The following is a 20,634-nucleotide window of genomic DNA, read 5'->3' as shown; positions in this document are numbered from 1 at the left end:
TTAGTTAAAAAATAAAATTATTTTCACCCCGTAAATAATCAGTAAAAAAAATAATAAAGTAACTCCATTTCTATTCCCCCACGCAGGCACCCACGCCCAAGCCAACCACCTAACTTTTTTCTTCGTGTAAACAATAAATTTTTGAGCCGATAAAAATAAATAATCAAGACCAAAAAATTAGAGAAATAAAGTGTAATATTTGATTTCAAAATATAGTGTGTAGTACAATCTCTATGATAATCCTCTCATTCTTCAAATAATATGGAATACGTTGAACTTGAATTTGATTTAGAGTCAAGGGCTTGAATAACATGATCTTGAATCTTCGTCTTCAAATTTGGATTTGAATTATTCGTCACGAACACTTGTATGGTTATGACGAATAATAAATATGAACAAGTAACCTCATCTTGAACTTCTTGATATTTGCCTTCGTTCTTGATCTTGAACTTGAACTTGAATTTGATTACTTGAACTTTGTAGCTTTGTATAGAATTTTCGTCCTTTGATCCACGAGCTCTCTTCTTGCTTCTTGTTCTTCAAACCCCCCTCGAGAATAATGAAGACCTCTATTTATAGTTGTAGATAGTGGTATGCCTGTGTGATTTGATTGGTCAATTTGAACTGACCAATCAGATTCCCTTGATGAAGAGCTTTAATTTGGTTGGTCAGAACATGTCACATATACACGTGACATTATTCTAGTGACTCATTTTAATTTGACTTGAATTGCCACATAAATTTGACATGTGACATGATTTTAGCGTCTTATTTAACTTGATTCGGATTGCCACATAACTTTGACATGTGACATGTTTTTAGTGGCTTATTTAATTTGATTTGAATTGCCACATAGCTCGACACGTGGTATAATTTTAGTGGCTTTGACTTGGATTGCCACAATATTTGGACTATTTTCTTGAATTTAATATAGTACAAATTAATTTATGGATTTAAATCCAATAAATTTTTTATGCTTACTTCGTATAATAATTCATAGTTTGTTTTCTTTCAAATTCAAGTACTAAACTAAAATTGCATATGAAATATTATTTCTTAATATAAAAGAAACAAAATAAGAAAAAAAAAGAAAAGAGTTGCCGCAAAATGAGAACACAGAAAGGCTAAGAAAGAAAAATGGGGTGGAGACTGGAGAAGATGAACTTGTTAAGTGGGGGTGGGGAGCGGGATGACGAGGGGGCTGATTTTTTTTTAAAAAGAAATTATTGTTTTAAAGAATGGATAATTTTTGTTTTTCAGTTACTCCGTTTATTAATGTCAAGTGTCAAAAAAAAGCAAATCTTTTGGAGAAGAAAAAAACAAAAATATCAATTGAAATATCTTCACGCGCTTAAAAAAAGTGTGGATTTTTTTGTTTAGTAGCTACATGTTTTGAATAATTTAAATATTCAATAGATATAAATTCTAATTAAAATATCTAAATAAAATATACGAATAATTTTAAATAATTATTAAATTATTAAAAAAATAATATTACTGTGTACTGACAAAAGGTGCATTAGAAAAATAAAAAATAAAAATCTCAGAACCTTTGTAAATATATTGTGGGGTTGGGTGGCAGTGGGTGGTAGTGCGTATTCTTGCAAAAACAATTTGCTTTGTCCAACGTCAGAAAAATCAACATCCTTATCCCCATTTTTTCCTATTCATCAGCCTTGTTATTTCTTTGTTCTTCTTCTATAGCAATCCACTTTTGAGTACTCTTTTTTGGATATTGAGAGGAAAAAAATAATCAAGAAACAACGTTGTTATTCTCATATCTTGCCTTTGTCATGGCGTCGATTGCTCCGCCGCCGACATTTGATGTAAACCCTCACAAATTCAACTTCTCAAACCCTAAATTCACTTCCCGAATGAAGCGTTCATCTTCCTCCTTCACTCTTTCAACCTCTCATTCTCTCTCTAGGGTTTCCGGTTCCGCTTTCTGTTGCCGTTGCCGGAACGGTACCGGTGATGGTGAGACCGTTGAGCCATCTCCATCGCCATCTGCTTCTTCTCAGAATAGTTCATCTTCTTCTTCTTCTTGGAGATGGGATTTGGCGTTTCAAGATGCTGTTAAGAACGTGATGAAAAAGTTGGATGATTATGTGAATCGGTCAAAAGGAGTGGGACTTGCTGAGAGGAACAGTGAAACAGGTCTTGATGGTGAAGAATGGGATTGGGAACGATGGAAAAAGCATTTCACTCAGGTTGAGGAGGAAGAACGACTGGTTTCCGTTTTAAAGGTACAATCATTGTTTTGATTATTCTGCATGTTACTCTGTTCCAACTGTGAAAGTTAACAATGTGTTTACCTGTGTGTTTTTTATTCTTTATTTATTTTATCTGTTTAATTTCTTATGCGGGGGGTCTGATGAAGGTTTAGATTTGTAGTCTATGATAGTTTTACTAAGATGTGGCAGATGGTGAACTGTATTTAATGTTAATGTTTGTAGTGGTGGCAATTTCATTCTGTAATTGGATAGCAACTTGCACATTCATGCTACATGACCTTATTTAATGTTCATGTTTGTAGTGGTGGCAATTTCATTCTGTAATTGGATAGCAACTTGCACATTCATGCTACATGACCTTATTTTGGCCGTGGTTCAACAAGTATTATTGGGCATGTCTTTTGGATTATCAAAGCTTAAACTATTTTTTGATGATATTGGTGATTGTAAAGGTGAACGCTTTTAAACCTTTTAGGATCTATCAAAGTGAAGCCCATAGTGATTGTCATAGTCTACATGATGCATTGAGAGGTCTCATCCAAGTATGCCCAAACCTATACACAAGACGAGTGTTGTAAAAATGTGAATGTTAAAATGAATATACAATCATACACGAATAGAGTAGATACCTTAAGAGGGTGCAATCATACACGACTAGATTAGAAACCTTAAGAGGGTGCGAAATCGCACAATAGAGTATAAGATGAGAGAAAGTTGCTTGGTATAGTTTGGTCATGTTAGGCTACAGTATGATGATTAAACTTGGTAAAAAGGGAAAGAGGTAGACCTAAAAACACATTGTTGGAGGTTGCACATCAGGGTTGGTATAAGTAGGAATAGAAGACCAAGGACATGGGAGGTTGCCTCACTAGCTCTTATGTGGGTTATGGAGGAAGAGAAATAGGAGTGCGTTTGAGGGGATTGGAAATGATTTTATACAGTTGAGGAATAGCCTATTATCTTTTATTGCCTTTTGGTGCACCTTTGAGATTTCTATTTGTGTAGATGACGAGGTGTCTTTCGTAGAGAACCATGTTTTGATGTGGTTTCTCTACTTTGGGGTATATTTCTGGTATACAAGAGCTTTTCCCAATTTCAAATAAGCGCCTTAACTTATAATAACTAATAAAACACATTGATGGAGGTTTCAAAAGATTTCTAGTCTCTCGAAATCAATGCAGACCAATGGTGTTGCCTAATGGTCAATGAAGTGGGAGAGAACCATGAGATCCAGGGTTCAAAATCCAGACAATGAATAGATATAAATGACAATTAATTGGGATTAAGGGTTAGTTGTTATTGTATACTTATATCAGGTCTCCTGTCTGCCAGGAGTTTGGTTAGAAACTTATATTTCACTAAGTATAGAGATAAGTATGAAATTTATAGAACCTTAATTTAGCTGGCAGAATCTGTCATTTTGTAACTTCCCCTTTAACTTTCCTAGACTTTTTTAGTTCCCTTGTAATTTAGGCATTATTGCTGGAGCTGTCCCTATCTTTTGTATCCTCCTTGCATCTTCTTGAGGCCTCTTAATGAAACTTCTTACTTCCATCATTTTATTTTATTTTGCTCAAGAACAAAATTATTAAGTATTGGAATGACATATGAGTCCCAAGTAGCGGAATGTATATAGATAGAGGATTCATAAGCCCAAAACCAATTGATTGAGGTGTAGATTGATTGCCCGTGGGGAATAGTTGGAAGGGCCATCCGAAGTCCTTTGTGATTCTAAAATGATCCCTCAGGTGAATAATTTGCTGTGCATTTTTTGTTAGGTTTTGGTTAGTTTGTAATATCCTGCCATATCATCTTGTTCTTAACTTGTTTGGACATGCTTCAAGAGGCTTATATTAGACCACAATCATTTACATTTATGCTCAATCATGGTATCTTATATTTTTACTATTTTAATGGAGCTATTATTTCACCAGTCACAATTGGCTCATGCTATTAGTAGAGAAGATTATGAAGATGCTGCTAGACTCAAGGTGGCCATTGCGGCAGCAGCTACTAAGGATATTGTTGGAAGAGTGATGTCCCATGTAAATGTAAGATTTATGCTGCTATTTTGGAACAATCAGTATATCATCTTCCTTTGCTTTATCAAAATATATATGCATACATATAGAATGTGTGTGTGTGTGTGTGCATGTGTTCCTTTGCCTTTTCAATTGTTTAGTCAGAGGTTATTAGTTAACTTGATTTAGACCTTAGAATTGAGTTGAACACATGACTGGATGTTAGATGCTTTGGCTACTTAAAAGGAAGATCATCCATTGTGTCAAGCCTCATCATTAAAATGTGGTACGAACTGTGGTCTCTTGTTTTCAAACTTTACATTATGTAGCTTTCTTATCTTGCAATGAAATTTATTACTTCATCTAAAATAAAGTATAGCACTGAAGTATAGCACTCGTGGTATTGCTAATGATAGACATTTGAGATTTAGGAATCCTCAAAGTTGAATTTCATTTGAACAAAAAAAAGAAAGGAAATAGGACTGCTTAATTTTTTCACTAATGATGAGAATTTAGAATTCATGACTGAAAGTTGGGCCATTGAATGTTCAGTGCACAAATGTTAGTCCCTGGTTTGAGTATTTAGTTTCTATTGGAAGGTCCTTTTGTGCCTTCGTGGTCTTCTTGTTGATCTTGTTGTTCATCTTACAATATTTATTTCACTGGACATTGATGCTCAACTTCTGGATTCTAATGCAGAAAGCTGTAGAAGAAGAACGCTACAGGGATGCAGTATTTATGCGTGATTGTGCTGGTACAGGATTGGTGAGTTTAGTAGCAGGATACTGAGTTTGTGGTGTCTTGTAATTACAATTGTTTGCTCTCTACATGTTCTTGTTGGTATGTCATATGTAGCTGTTTTGTTTGCTACAAAAAAAGTTGTTTTTGGTCTGTTTCTTCATTGTTCATGTGCTCTATGCACTTGGACTATACATTCATATAAACTTCCATCCCAACTGGATAAGACGTGGACATCATATAATTAGATCTTTTTGACAAGCCGTGTCTCTTCAAAGTCTTTTAACTGTTTGCTATTCCAACGTTCTTGGGCTATATCCACCATGGATGTTTTTTTTATCAGTTTCAAAAGAATAGTTTCATATGTGTTGTGGCACATTGGTATTTCTAGTTTGTAACATGTTTTGTTATGTTTATGTAGGTTGGATGGTGGGCTGGAACTTCAGAAGATGTTAGTGATCCATATGGCCGCATTATTCATATAAGTGCTGAGCATGGAAGATATGTCGCGAGAAGTTACAGTCCACGGTACACTTCTAGGTTTCTGCTGGGTTTTGTTTGAATTTGCTATTAGCTGATTGAACTTAAAATTCTCTTTCTTAAAAAATATAGAAGAAAGGGGTCTTTGCCTATTATCTGCCTCATCTCTCTGTATTTGTTTTCCCGTGGGATTAACACAGGATGATTATGGAAAATGGGAATGCCTGTGGACATTCTCATTGCCCCCCCCCCCTTTTTGTTTGGGGGGGCGGGGGGAGTAAATAAGAAGATGACTTTCCAGTACAAAAGAAAATTAAAGAAAGCGGGTATCCGACACGGTTGCAGATCCGAGGGTCGGATTCGGCAAAATCTAAATTTTAAGATTCAGGATTACAGATCCAGTTAGGGATATGGGTGTTGGGATTCGGCTAAAAAATTCAAAAATATAAAAATAGAGCTACTTATAAAGATATTCTAAATTTTGGGAGATATTATGTTGAAAACTTGCATGTATGCTATAGAATTCAATACTCTCATTCACCAAGATTAGTGATTATCAAAAATCAACATGCTAATAATTAATTTAGAAATCATCCTTATTTTTCTATGAGAAAGAAGACATTTATAAATATCAAATATTGACCAAGAGGAAAAGCTAAAAAGGATTGAAGCTATGCCATTTTCCATGTCTTAAATTTGTTTTTATCTTTATAGAGCTACTTATAAAGATATTCTAAATTTTGGGAGAGATATTATGTGGAAAACTTACATGTATGTTGTAGAATTCAATCTCTCATTCTCCAAGATTATTGATTGTCAAAAATCAACATGCTAATATTTAATTTGGAAATCATCCCTATCTTCTCTGAGAAAGAAGACATTTTATAAATAACAAATACTGACCAAGAGGAAAAGCTAAAAAGTATTGAAGCTATGCCATTTCCCATGTCTTAAATTTGTTTCATCTTTTATTTTGAGAAATCAAAATCTCAATTTTCACCCCAAATTTGTCCATGGACTGTGGTCAAAGTATCCGATGTGGGTTGACCGAATTCCACACGAATCCCGCACCCGTGTCGTGTCTACAGGGGTTTACCAACAAAATTGAAGAGTCCACACAACCTAGCTACTTAGTGCTATTTTGCCGTTGAAGTTCGATAAATTCCTAATCCAAGTGTTGAGCTTTTCCGAACCGAGTCTTGCAGGGTATGGTTGCATTTTTTATTGTGCCTTATGTCCTAGTTAGTAGCAACAGATACTGTGGGGCGTTTTTCTGTTATATTTGATTTTTCCTTAATGAAGTAAAAGTGAACAAGAACCTTAACTGCCTTAGGGGGGTGTTATTTACTGGGTTCATGTGCTCTACTGACAGCCAGCTTGCTTCGACCGTGGAAGGTGCCCCTCTCTTTGAAATATTTCTTACCGTGGATAATAAAGGTGAATACAGGCAACAGGTATCTTTCTATCTCACATACTTACTTTTAACTCGTTGACATCTTCCATCGATGCTGTGTCTAGAAAGATATTGAGTGTCTCGGTTCATGACCTGTTGGTTTCTGAAGATGGGGTATTATCATCAGTGGATTAGAAATAAATAGTCAATTGTGATGAAATATTAATAATGGTGAATGCTTGGGTGAAACCCAATTACGGCAAAGTGGACATTGAGGATTATGTAGCTCACCTCAACTATTTTAACGGGATATTGAGGTGTAGTTCTTGTTTCTTTTTTAGTTAACAGCATGTTGGAATCTATGGATGAAACTTGATGCAAGTTTAGTTATAGACATGAATGTCACTATAGAATATCATTGCTCAGATGTGATGATGTTGGTGTGGCCCTGGGAAGAGAGTTTCTCAGGATGTGATCTATTCCCTATATGTAGTCCTGTAGTCCTGCCTTTGCAAATGTCATGGATGGAATGACAGTTCAGCAAGATTATTTTATGTTGAAGATGTTGCACTTGCTAAAAAGAACTGAAAAAAATTTGCACCTCCTTTTTCTGAAGCAGAATCCCCTCATCTATACACTTTTTGTAAGCATGCCAAAATATGAAGATAAGAGTTTAGTTAAAGATGATTTAGTCCACTCTCTACAGTAGAGTCCTTTCCTTTCAATAGTTATTAAAAAATCCTTGTGATCCACATGATTTCAGGCTGTTTACTTGAAGAGAAAGCCAGTTCAGCAAGATTTACCTTTTCCTTCTTCAAAGCTACCTGGTGCTTCCAGTAACTTGGACACTCTTGGTCCCTCTGAACACAAAAGTGATATGTTTGATAAAATCTCAGATGCTGAGGAAGATGGTGAAGACAGGGATGATGATTTTGGCTTTCAGAATGCATTGAAAGACATGATTCCAGGAGTACAGGTCAAGGTTTTGAAAGTGACAGCTCCAGGGAAGGTAGATAGAGATCTAATATCAAAGGTCATTGAGCAAATTATGGATGAGGAAGATGAAGATGAAGAAAAGGACTATGATTTGGACAGTGTGGATGACGAAGATGAAATTAAGGTGGAAAGAGATGGAGAGCAGAATGTGATTGAATTGGATAGAGACAATGGGGTTAGTGATGGTGAAGAGCAGAGCCAAATTGCAGTTAGGGTGGTTGTTGGTGGTCTCATGCAAAATACCTCAAGTGGTGCACAGCATAAAGACCTGCTTCGAGTACCGGCGAGGCTAGAGAAAAAGGGTCACCTGTCATTTACTTTCAGTATAGAGGAAGATGAGAACAAAAGCAATTCCTCTGGCAGTGGACAATCTCCCCCAAATAAGAAGGCTAGACTCCAAGGTCAACGTAGCTTGGATCATGTGATGGTTGATCTTGCAAAGTTCATCGGCAAGGGGAAAATACCTATGAAGGTGAGAACGCTTATATCTTGTCATTCAAATTGCTTAGTTTTTATTCTTCTCTTTAATAGTTTTACTGAAACATGCAGGTCCTTAAAGATATGGGAGAGTTGATCAGCCTCACTCTTACTCAGGCACGAAATCGTCAGCCATTGTCAAAGTCAACCACCTTTAACCGCATTGAGATTTCAGCATCTCCGGATCCACTAAATGGTGGTTAATCTTGAATATGCTTCTCTTCTTTTGTACTCTTGCTGTCTAGGTTCCTGATTCTCCTTTTTCTTGTAAATATGCTTGTTCAACTAGTGCATCATCATTGTTATTCTACCCACTCTCATTCTTAAGTCGGTCAATAATTTACGATTTTTATCAGGATTATATATTGGTGCTCATGGTCTGTACACTTCGGAAGTCATCCACTTTAGGCGAAGATTTGGTCAGTGGAAAGAAGACGGTAGCACTAAGGAGTCGTCACGCTTAGAATTTTACGAGTATGTTGAAGCTGTAAAATTAACTGGAGATTCTTATGTGCCAGCTGGTCAGGTAACTTCACTTTGAATCCAAAAGTTGTGCATATAGTCTAACCTACAGAAGGTAGACTCACACTTTTTTCTTTTTAAAATAAATTAAGATATCTGAGATCATCCATTCTGGTTGGAGTGTAGAGATCTCTCTATCTGACTGGTAGAGACTAGGGAAAGAATGTATAACCTGATTTCTTATGCCCAATTCGAATAGGTGTTTTGCTAATCCTTTGATCAATGAAGATTGAAAATATAGAGTGTATCATATCCTGCATTTGTGCATTTTAGTTTGTTGTAGAAGTTTTTCTTGCCTTGCCTTTTAAAATAGAGAGGGGTGGAGCGTGATGGAGTGGTGTTCGACCATTAATGCCTTTCTTTCTAATTTGCAGATAGCATTCCGTGCAAGAATCGGTAAAAAATATCAACTTCCACATAAAGGGATTATTCCAGAAGAATTTGGTGTGGTAAGTGATTCTAGTGATTTTTAGATTGCCTAATATTTCTTGCCATTATTTGTTTTGCGTATCTTTCTTTTTGGTGCATAAGTTCCATAGCTCTGGATTTTATGATGTGTGGGTTTATCTCTCACATTTTAGGCCCATGTTATCTCTATGTCAAATACAGATTGCTCGATACAGGGGACAAGGAAGGCTGGCAGAGCCTGGTTTTCGAAATCCCAGATGGGTTGATGGTGAACTGGTTATCCTAGATGGAAAGGTTTAGAGATCTCTATTTAATGGCACCCGTTGTCTTTTGTTTTGTTGTCTCTTTATTCTCTCAGTTTCATTTTCTCAACTTATTTATTTCCTGTTGAATTGTGCAGTACATTAAAGGAGGGCCTGTTGTGGGTTTTGTCTACTGGGATCCTGAATATCATTTCTTAGTGTTCTTTCATCGGCTTAGGCTGCAGGAGTAAACATCTCTGTAGATACAGTTTGTGGCTGTTTGTTCTTGGTTCAGTTCTTTGTAGGTATGCTCTTTTGCACTTGCACTTGGCAAGTTCACAGAACGAGTAGATCTTGGATTACTTCAACATATTTGGCAGATCGTTCACATTTTAGTCATAAAACACATGTTAGATGGTCAACTATCATTTACTTGACATTCTCTTCAAACATTCAAGTATTGTATAGATAAAACCTTAATTTCATACTTATTTATCGTACCCTAGTACCCATGTCCCGTATTTTATACTTTTTCCATGTTCTGAATATAAAGGCTTTGGAATTGATTTGCAGTTCAAAGCCCTCTAGCTAGTTTAGACCTTTGTACCTATTCAAAATCTTTTTGCTTGGAGTAATGGGCTGGATAGTCGGTAGGCTATACTTTTCCAGCCATAGGTTCTGGCATATTTTGGAAAATTTAGACCTCCATCCATTTTTGGTACCGTGATGAATTACAAGGACGTTACTTGTATGATTAATCCTATTTCAGTTTGATCTCTGATCTCATAAGATGTGTGCTTCTCTGTTCCTTTGCAGTCAACATGATATCTATTACCACATCCTTGTCAGTTTGAGCTGAAGAGAAGAATCAAGATTTCGTTTGAATATGAAGTCCTGGGCAACTGACTGTTTTAGTAGCCATCATAAAGCTTTTTGCATTATGTGGAACTAACAGCCATTTTTGAGTTGATAGCCCCCCAAAATTTCTCTGGTCTACCAAATGGTCAGGCCTACTAGCATTTTCTTAGGGCACTGAGCTTGTACATATATGCTCATTATGTTAGTATTCTTTTTCAGTTCTTTTTTTATTTTTATTTTTTCCCCGTCAGTGAACATTGTAGTACTATTTATGCGAGAGCACCTTAAAAAAATTTGGAATTTATTCTCTAAATAGAATCCTTAGATAGAACGTGTATATTGGCAAGTATCTCATGTTCTGATTTCATGTCCTTGGCTCTTGAATTGTCAACTGAACTGCAGTCTGCAGGTTCTTAGATTTCATGCATTTTGGGTCGGAATTGTTTTTTTTATTCAGTTGAAAGAATGTTCTTGCAATGAGCTGAATACTTCTGTCATGTGTATCATGAAGACATATTTATGGTTCATTGACAAACATAGGCAGATAATTACACTAACTATCACCAGATGCTTTGTACTAATCTGTGATACTTTTAACAGACAATTTTTCTGTTCAATGTTCTGATGCAATGTCCATGTCCAATACGAAATGTACCATCAAAATGAAAAAATTCTGGCAAATTTGTGGATAAACTACTATCCTATTATACTGCATACATAACATACATCATCTATTGATGATACAAGGCACAAGGTTAAACTTGGTATTCTTGCGTTAATCTAGTGGAAACAGCATATCCAAACTCATTATTTTTATATGTACATATGCATGCACCTTATGTCGTAGCATTATTGTAATCATAGAAACTACTGGAGTACATAAAATGCAACCCTTTCCAAAGAAAAGATTGCAATATATCATCATGGTTTGTTCAAGTTGTTGAAGGAGACTTGTTTAGCTATTTTGGCACCCCTTCCCTTGGCCATGTAAAGTCCCACATGATGCATTAGCTCCTGCATGCCCCCAAACAGTAAGTCGATTAATCAAACGCTGAGTAAGTTGATCAAGATTAACAACAAATTTTGATTTGTTATAAATTACCTGAGGATGTGGTGAAATATCTTTGGTGTGTCTTGCCATAGAGGCAGGAAAATCGAAGGTGGCACATCCCTGAGAGTAAACTACTACATCCTCCAAAGGGTTGAGGAAACCGCGGTTCTTAGCTGATAATGTGGAGCAAAGGAAGTCCAGCACACAAATGTCTGTGCACACCCCTACCACCAACAACTTGGTTCAAACAAACGATCAGTCAGTCAACATTCTTCAACCATATGAACATCACGAATATGTTATATGGACCTGAAATGACTGTTCAGTAGAAACATATAGGAAGTTTAAGAGAAACATGAGAGAGCACATACGAGTTGAATTTTGTTGTTCTTCACCCAATCAACAAATACATTAGAACCATCCTCCTGAAAGGAACCAATATAGCCATCATAGCAATCTTTGCGCCTGATTGTAACATTTGGTTCCTTCTCCACCCATCTTAGTGCTGCAAAGTTCACACGACAATTTCTTCATCAGAAGAGATGATACAAAATCATCCAATAATCAGTGGAGAATAGTTGTCCGTTTGGGACATACAATAAAATTGGAATAATACAGAGAAGATCATTATGGCCCCTAGGCAAGGATGATCACAAATCGAGAAATAGTCCATGCTTATTTATTTTTGCTAATATAGATATGTATATACTTAAAGGATGAAAGTTATTGCAACTTGTAGTATTTTTTTTGGACATGAACTTGTCTACATCTAATTTTGCTAGGTCAGGTTGAAACAACTTATAAACATATTGGACAGGGAGCACTATGCTAGTCCTTATAGCTTATTGCCTATTGGAAATTGAAAATGTAGCCTAGTAATTGCAACTCTACATAACTTGAAAGTTAAAGAAAACCATAAAAGGGTCCCAAAAAATTAAAAAAACACAAGTAAAGAAAGCAAGAACTCAAAAAAAAGTTCAACAAGTAGGTAGAAACACTACTAAGAAATCACTATTTTTCCATCAAAAAATGTTGAATAGCTATTTCCACGGATATTTTGATTGAATGGTGAGAATCTATTTTCCACTGCATACATTTTTTTAGTGAATTGATTCAGTGAGAAACTTGTGGAAAAATCATGTTCTACGACACAAACTTTGGACTGATTCGCGATGAAAAAGGGAAAAATCATTGTTGTAGTAGTGAAATTTGTACCAGGTACCAAGTTGGATTCATCAGTGCCATTGATGCAGTGAGAAGGATAAGGGTATTCAAGTTTATCAGGATGATGTGAATCAAGAAAGGCAAGAACTGGTAATTTCTTGTCACAGAACACTCTAGCAAGCCTTGATGATTCATCAATCATTTCAGATATCTGCCTGTTTGGCTCTCTTGGTGCCTATAATCAATTACAACAAAATTCAATTAATTAATAATTCTATAATTAATTAAAACAGAGGAAAAATTTAATTCAAGTACCAGATTTCCAGCACCAACAGTACAAAATCCATTGATTATGTCCACAAGAACAAGGCCAGCCTTTATATCTTCAGTGATGACCACTGATTCCTCCTCTATGGGAATTTCATTCTTCAAAAGTTCTACTGTTTTTATTACCATATTTGTTCTTTCCAATTTTCTTATAGTAGTCGATAAGGGTGATTGAATGATTGATATTTATAAGAAAAAATACTGATTGATTTTCTATGATTAGTCCAACCACCATGTCCCACCACTATGCTGTTATACATATATATATATATATATATATATATATATATATATATATTTTAAAATCAACTGACTATTCCACTCTAGGTATAAGCCAACTTAAATTTTTACGGATAAGCTCTGCTTTTGCATCTAAGGGAATATCTAAATGAGCACTTAATGGTGTCCTCTATTGGGTATAATTTTTAGTAGAGATAAAAATTAAGTGAATAGTCAAAGGTAAAATGTATACAAGTTAGTTTGGACACTATATTTATAAAATAAAAAAAACTTATTTAAATATACATTTTAGTTTATCATAATCTCTAAAATCTCTCTACTATTTCAAAAAAACTCAAGAAAATTCCTTTTCGGATACATCACTCCTCTCTCATTGATATATCCCTATCCCCTTCTTGGATACATTCCTCCACTCTCTGATACATTTCATCCCTATGTATTCAGATGTCTTATTCCCTCTTTGATACATCTCTATCGCCTCTTTAATACAGTCCTCTCCTCTCGAATACATCTCTTCCTTATGTATCCGGATATTCGCTGATCTATTCGAAAGTTCAGTAATGTATTCGAAATCGATAAATTTTAAAGGATTTTTGTAATTTAAAAAAGTAGAAAAATAAGGAGTCCATTTAAATGGGCCCTGATGCTAGAGCTAAATCGTGTGGGCTTTGGCCCATATCCTTGTTGCTGTTTTTTTAGTCCATTTCCAGCATGTATACAGCTTCCCTCCCAACCTGTATAATAGCACGATTGAGCCTGCATGGCCCATCTCGAAAATGCAAGGGAAAAGATGGAGTCCAAGAAGACTCGGACAGGTATGATATACATCAAAAGAAAAGAAATTAATATCCATCTATGAGATAACAACTCAACTGGAGATATTGAACACATACCAGCAAAATTGAAATAAGAATGATGAACATCCTATGCTACCTATGTCGATACTAACTTCAGTTGCAGCAAATCCTTGAAAAATTAAGGATTACCTTATATCTAAATGGTAATACTATAAAAAAGTAGATCTCACACATATAAAGAAAACAACCACTTTCACTTAAACAAATGAAATCAAATACTACAATTATTGTAATATGTTTTATCTTGATTATAATTTTTTTCGATGAGAATTTTATTGTCTACGATACTAATTTTTTTATGAATAAAGAAAAACTGCAACAATTAAAGTATCAAAATAATTTCCATTCTATTACTGTTAGTTCATTAGATTCTTCTAAACAATAATATACACCTGTACTAATATTTTTTATTTTAGTTGTTGTCTAAGAGAGCAAGTTTAAAGTAAAAACAAGAATAAATTACTGAGTAAGAAGTTGAATCCGTAGAAGTGACTATTAAAGGATGTGGTGCAGTAGATGAGGCTGTTCCTTCCTTAATTAGAGTTCTCGATTCGAGCCTTGGGTATGAAAAAATCTTTAGTAAAAAGCGCTAATGGAGGTAAGGTATCGGACATTGGATGGAAACTGAAAAAAAAAGGAATTTGTAGAAGTTAATAATAACCAAATTGTTCAATCTATAAAATAAGAGAAATTTTCTAAATTAATTATATAAAAGTATTCTAATTCAGAGATTAATAAAGATTTATTTAATTTTTTTTAAAAAAGAAGACAAAAACCAAACTCTAAATATGAAAGTTTTACAGAAATATTTAAAATTTGGAAGGGTTAATTGTTAGGTATTTTTTTATAAACAAAATATCGTAATTAGCTGCTATAATTGTTGGAATAAATATATGAAAATATCTATTACTCTAATTATCTTTAAGACCTTTGTTTTAGTAAATTTATTTTAGATTAACAATATTAAATGGAACACGTGTCACTAATTCAAAAAGAACATACATTAGATAAATGAAGATACTATGAAATAGAGAGGTCAGCGGAGCCTAATCCTTTTTCCTTTTTTATGTGAATCCAAAAATTAATTTTCTTGAATTAAATGTACACATTTAAATATGACAATATAATTTAAATTTAAATTATATACAACTTTATCAGTAACTTCCCTAGAAACAAAGTGTTAAAAAGGATAAATGATAGAAAATTAAAAAAATAGGCTTTTGTACCAAAGTTGCCTGGCAGTCTGCCACAGAGTATAGAGATGCTATCATCGACCATTTCTTCCCTAAATTTTCCACCAAGAACCAAACTCTCCTCACCAAGTTCTGCAATTTTTCCTCAAAAATATAATTTCTGTACTGAAAATATGGCATTTTCTGGAGGGTTAATTAACTCCAGGGTTAAATCACCAATTGCAATTGGCAGTAGCAAAATTGATTCTGTAAACAGTGGGTTTTGTACACTGATGGAGTACATGGGTAAAGGAAGGGTTGATGTGGGTGATGACTTGGTATTGTTGTTTGGTCACTTAGAATTTGCCTCCAAGAAAATTGCTGCTCTTGTTGCTTCCCCTTTCAATTCCAGCCTCACCAACAATGTTGCCACTACAAATACTGGCAATTCTTCTGATAGAGATAAGCCTAAGCCTCTTGATATTGTCTCGGTCCGTTTTTTGTTTTCATAATCTATGGGATTTCTTAGGTTTGATTTTATTATATGCAATAATATTGTGGTAGAGAATTTGAGTTTGCCATAAATTATTTAGTACTCGAATGAAATACACCCAACATAGTCCAATGTATAGAGACCCAATTGGGATTGAGGAATTATTGATTGATTGATGTTATTTCACTTATAGGTTGTATGCAATTCTGATTTTTAATAGTAGTCTCATGTTCTAAGGCATTTTTTGTACGTTTGTTCAGAACGAGATTATATTGTCGTCTCTTAGAAATTCGGGAAAAGTTGCTGTGATGGCCTCAGAAGAAGATGAGTGTCCTGTGTGGATAACTGATGATGGCCCATTTGTGGTTGTCATGGATCCTTTAGATGGTTCCAGAAATATAGATGCCTCAATACCCACTGGGACAATATTCGGGATTTACAAACGTCTTGTGGAAATTGATCATTTGCCAGTGGAGGAAAAGGCTTTGGTAAACTGCCTTCAGAGCGGATCAAAGCTTGTTGCTGCTGCTTATGTTCTCTATTCGTCAGCCACAATACTCTGTGCTAGTTTTGGTTCTGGGACACATGCATTCACATTGGATCATGCAACCGGAGATTTCCTCATGACACATCCTAACATCAACATTCCTCCTCGAGGTATTGCTATTTCATAAGTTTGTTGCTCCAACTCCATTGCATAGTCACATTCTAAACTGATAATTACATCGTCAACATCAGGGCAAACTTATTCAGTTAATGATGCTCGGTATTTTGACTGGCCTGATGGATTAAGACAGTATATTGACACCATAAGACAAGGGAAGGGAAAACATCCTAAGAAGTACTCAGCACGATATATATGTTCTCTAGTGGCAGATTTTCATCGGACTCTGTTATATGGTGGGGTAGCAATGAATCCAAGGGACCACCTTCGGCTTGTTTATGAAGCAAATCCCCTGAGTTTCTTAGTGGAAAAGGCTGGAGGTAGAGGTTCAGATGGTAAAAATCGAATTTTATCTATTCAGCCTGTCAAGCTACACCAAAGACTTCCTCTATTTTTGGGTAGTCCAGAGGATGTAGAAGAATTACAGAGTTATGGGGATGTTCAGCAGAAAGTAAACCCTGGTTACGATGTTTAATGCCTTGGTCCTCTTTTATACTTATTCTTGTTCAGCTCATCTCTCTTTCATATGTAAATTTTTGCTTGACGCAGTTCTTAGCTAGTAAATATGCTCTTCACTGAATAAACACGTGATTTCTTTACCTTGTCTTGAAGATTGTCACATGATGAACTTTATGTATTTTTAGAGCACCTTAAACTTGTAAATTTTGTTTGAATTGATTTTCAGAGGTTGCATTTGAAAGTGTTAACATATGCTAAATAAGCAGGGCAGATGGAACTATAAGATGGTGGATTCACCAATACTTTATTGTTGAGCATAAATTTTTGTGTAAACATACACTAAAATTACAACTAAACAGGACTAAGCATCACCTGATTTTTCATCCTCAGGTTTGCTTGTCACAGCGTTATGTGTAATCAATCTGTTCTTTACTGCTAATGCTGAGCATGCACAATAGTACCGTGGATCTTTTGCTTAAGTAGCTTATGCTAAACAAGCAGGGCGGATGGAGCTATAATTCATCATCATCAGGATTAGATGATGGAGTTGGGCATCCAAGATAACTAATTATCTGCTTATAATTGATCGATCTCTTGAGTAGTGTAGATTGATGTTTAAAAAGGGCAATCTTTATTAGAACAGACATTGGTGATGGTGTGGAGAAGTGGAACAAGGCTCTCCTTGTAATGGAAGATTGACGTAGTATCGATTGGAAAATCTTTAGTTTGATTGGTGTGGCAATTGTACAGACTCATTTTTACTGGTGATTCCTTCATTCTAGCGACGACCACTTCACCATTAAATCAAAAACCTATCGGCTGCAGGTTGTAACGTGTTTCGAATGTGTATTGCTTAGCCCAAGATTCTGAAGCACCTCCATAGTCATTCAGAGCCCAAACTGTATAAGACAAATAGCTTGTGGAAGTATCAAGTATGTAATGCACCACAAATAGCTAGTGTATTTTCATTCAGTAGTGCAAGATTCTGGTGGTACGATGTATAGTTAAACCTTGTTTTCTGATCATAATTAAATGGTGTAGATATCTCTCGAAACTTGACCTCAGTCATATCAAAGGCAATCACAATACTGGGTCCTCCTTCGATTTTATGCCCTAACCAATGAATAGCCTCATTTGTATTTAGACAACGCCCAAATTGGGTGATCTTATACGGAAAATCCATCTATATGTTACTATCATTAATATTCCACCTGGTTATACACGGTATTGTTAAAGTAGATAATGACCCTAACCAACTTTTACTCGTGAGTGGATGGGAAGGGTAGCTAGATCAGTCATAACCTGGCAACGAGAAGAGCGCGCTCTTTCAGTAATGCCATGGAAAATCCTGAACTCCCTTGTAGCAATGTTCCATACCACAACTGATTTAAGGCACGCTCCAGATGAAATTTCCTTCTGTCACAATTATGTGTCAGAGACTTTCTTTTTACTTGAATTCTTTTAAGATTACTTTTGAATTTTTTAAGTTGTTAATTATTGTGATTAATACTAGTAATTTTTGTAATTTACAAATATATTAATTTATGAATTTATGATCAAAATTTAAAAATTTAAATCTCAGAATTTCAAGTATTTACTGTGTCACATAATAATTGGAAGTATATATGTCATATGAAACAAACTTTTATAACTAAGAATATTTAATATTTTGTGTAATAATTATACTGAAAGAAAGTAACAATTTGGCTCTCCAGATAATAAGCGTATTGTATTATCTATTACACATGTGACACAAATTTTCTTTTTTTACTAATGTAATTATTCTTTCTTTCAAGTATTTTAATACTCCCTCTGTTCCACTCTTATTTGTCTTTATTTCTTTTTTTAATCATTTAAAAAAATATTTTTTTCTTTTGATAATTTTTTAATCATAACATTCTACGTAATACGTTTAAGATTAAAAAAATAAATGATTTTTTAATACATCTTACATATTTTTAATTTAAACAAGATTCAATTTTTATTTTTTTAAATTTTATGTCAAATCAAATCAGATAAGCAAATTGAAATGGAGAGAGTAGTATTTAATATATTTAGTCGATTTTAATATGTTAAGATCTTAGTTAGTATTGTTTTTTAAAACTAATAACAGTTCAGTAAAATGTAATTTAAGACCCACAAAAAAAGTATTAAAAAATTGTCAGTGCAAAAGATAAATTTGCTTTTCAATACAGTGGCACCAAATAGGAGATATGTACGAATGCATGTAAATGACGTTTTCCAGAATTGGATACGTGTTTTGTACCAAGTGACTGATGAAAAATGTTTCACAATAAATTAACACAAAAGTAGCTTTATATATGTGCGGTTGATTTATTATAAAACGTTTCGTATTTACTTTTAAGTTCTTCTTATAAAACCAATATTGATTTAGGAATTAAATTAAGCAATAACTAATTAAAATTGTTTTTAGTTCTCTTCATTGAAACAAAAAAAAGGAATAACCATCTCTTCATTTAAATGAGATTTTTTTTGTGGCAAATTCATAATTATAATATTACATGTGACATATTTAAGGTTATAAAATTAAAAAAAATTGATATATTCTTAATTTAAAATCACATGATTTAAAAATATTTATTATTTTATTAAATTTCATGTCAAATTAAATCATACAAGCAAATTGAAATAAAGAGAGTTTAAAATGCTTAGTCGATTTTAATCTGTTAAGATCTTAATTAGTACTATTTTTTAAAACTAATAACCGTTCAATAAAATCTAATTAAAGACCCACAAAAAAAGTATTAAGAGAATTGTCAGTGCAAAAAATAAATTTATTTGTTGTGTATCAATGGCTTTCCCAAGCTCCATTTTGGTATACAACTTTTTTATTTCTTTTATTTTGGGACAAATTACCTACTGAAATTTCTTTTGCTGTGTATCAATGGCTTCCCCAAGCTCCATTTTGGTATTCAACTTTTTTTTTTGGGACAACTTTCTGAAAGAAAAAAAAAAGATATGTTAATAGCTAGGGCTGCTTAATGACTTTTGGTTTATTTGCTATATTTTATGGTTTAGTACTTTTAAGTTGCATACTGTTGAAATATTTGTGTTAGTTTTGAAATTTGGTGATTCTGGGACACTTGAAGCCCGCTGACATACTTTTGGATCATGACTGGAACATCGTATGGACAGATTTTGGGCGAATGAAGCGGATTGGAGACCCTTTATTTGGATCTCATATATTCGAGAATGAAGATGTAATCTTCTCATGTATTGAGCATAAGATTTTTAATGTTTAGCATATTTTTTTCAAAAATTAGTGGAATTTTATATGATTCAATATTTAATAGGTTGTTCATTTTCTCAAAACATCTCGACCATTTCCATCACTATGACTACTACAGCATGGGTATTTTGATACTCCCAAGTGTTAATGAAGGAGTATGAAGCTGATTTTGAGGTCAATTTCATGGTCATCAAAGAAACAACAAACTGTTGCTCTTTCAACATGTGAAACAGAATATATAGCCGTTGCAGCATGCACCTATCAAACAAGTTGGTTGAAGAATATTTTGGAAGAATTATTTTTTGCTCAAGAAGATCCGATCACAATTTATGTTGACAACAAGTCTATCATATCACTCACGAAGAATCTGGTGTCACACAGTCGAAGCAAGACCAATTAGCAGATATATTTACAAAGTCATTGAAAGTAGACATATTCCACATACTCAAAGAAAAGCTTGGAATGAAAAGTTTGATTTGAGGGGGAGTGTTAAAATTCAAACCAACTTCAATAAGTAAACCAAAAAATGGAGGAATTCAATTTGGAGAAGTAAACTAAAGATGGAGGAATTCAATTTGACAACGTAAA

The 20,634-nt window shown here is 34.3% G+C and overlaps 3 protein-coding genes and 1 non-coding gene across 4 annotated transcripts; 3 read left to right on the top strand and 1 right to left on the bottom strand.

The window, feature by feature from the left end:
- Positions 1-1,598: 1,598 nt before the first annotated feature.
- LOC129885717 (protein EXECUTER 1, chloroplastic) lies at positions 1,599-10,718 on the top strand. Its single transcript, XM_055960105.1, has 12 exons — positions 1,599-2,246; positions 4,169-4,285; positions 4,955-5,020; positions 5,415-5,521; positions 6,846-6,927; positions 7,630-8,334; positions 8,412-8,535; positions 8,696-8,865; positions 9,236-9,310; positions 9,471-9,563; positions 9,670-9,816; positions 10,328-10,718. Exons 1-11 carry the CDS (start codon positions 1,794-1,796, stop codon positions 9,760-9,762), a joined length of 2,085 nt encoding a protein of 694 aa, XP_055816080.1. The 5' UTR covers positions 1,599-1,793; the 3' UTR covers positions 9,763-9,816; positions 10,328-10,718.
- A 406-nt stretch (positions 10,719-11,124) lies between these two features.
- LOC129885719 (nicotinamidase 1-like) lies at positions 11,125-13,086 on the bottom strand. Its single transcript, XM_055960107.1, has 5 exons — positions 12,900-13,086; positions 12,636-12,819; positions 11,792-11,925; positions 11,472-11,657; positions 11,125-11,383 (listed from the first exon to the last, which is right to left on the bottom strand). Exons 1-5 carry the CDS (start codon positions 13,038-13,040, stop codon positions 11,291-11,293), a joined length of 738 nt encoding a protein of 245 aa, XP_055816082.1. The 5' UTR covers positions 13,041-13,086; the 3' UTR covers positions 11,125-11,290.
- LOC129888125 (U6 spliceosomal RNA) lies at positions 12,001-12,099 on the top strand. The gene has a single exon (XR_008766553.1). It is a non-coding gene; the product is annotated as a U6 spliceosomal RNA (small nuclear RNA).
- A 2,132-nt stretch (positions 13,087-15,218) lies between the features above and the next one.
- LOC129885718 (uncharacterized) lies at positions 15,219-17,011 on the top strand. The gene is made up of 3 exons (XM_055960106.1): positions 15,219-15,671; positions 15,934-16,330; positions 16,412-17,011. Exons 1-3 carry the CDS (start codon positions 15,270-15,272, stop codon positions 16,810-16,812), a joined length of 1,200 nt encoding a protein of 399 aa, XP_055816081.1. The 5' UTR covers positions 15,219-15,269; the 3' UTR covers positions 16,813-17,011.
- The last annotated feature ends 3,623 nt before the right edge of the window (positions 17,012-20,634 follow it).

The sequence above is a fragment of the Solanum dulcamara genome, chromosome 4 (assembly GCF_947179165.1).
Source record: "Solanum dulcamara chromosome 4, daSolDulc1.2, whole genome shotgun sequence".
In the NCBI taxonomy this organism is placed as follows: domain Eukaryota; kingdom Viridiplantae; phylum Streptophyta; class Magnoliopsida; order Solanales; family Solanaceae; genus Solanum; species Solanum dulcamara.
This window is presented reverse-complemented; position numbering and strand designations above follow the sequence as displayed.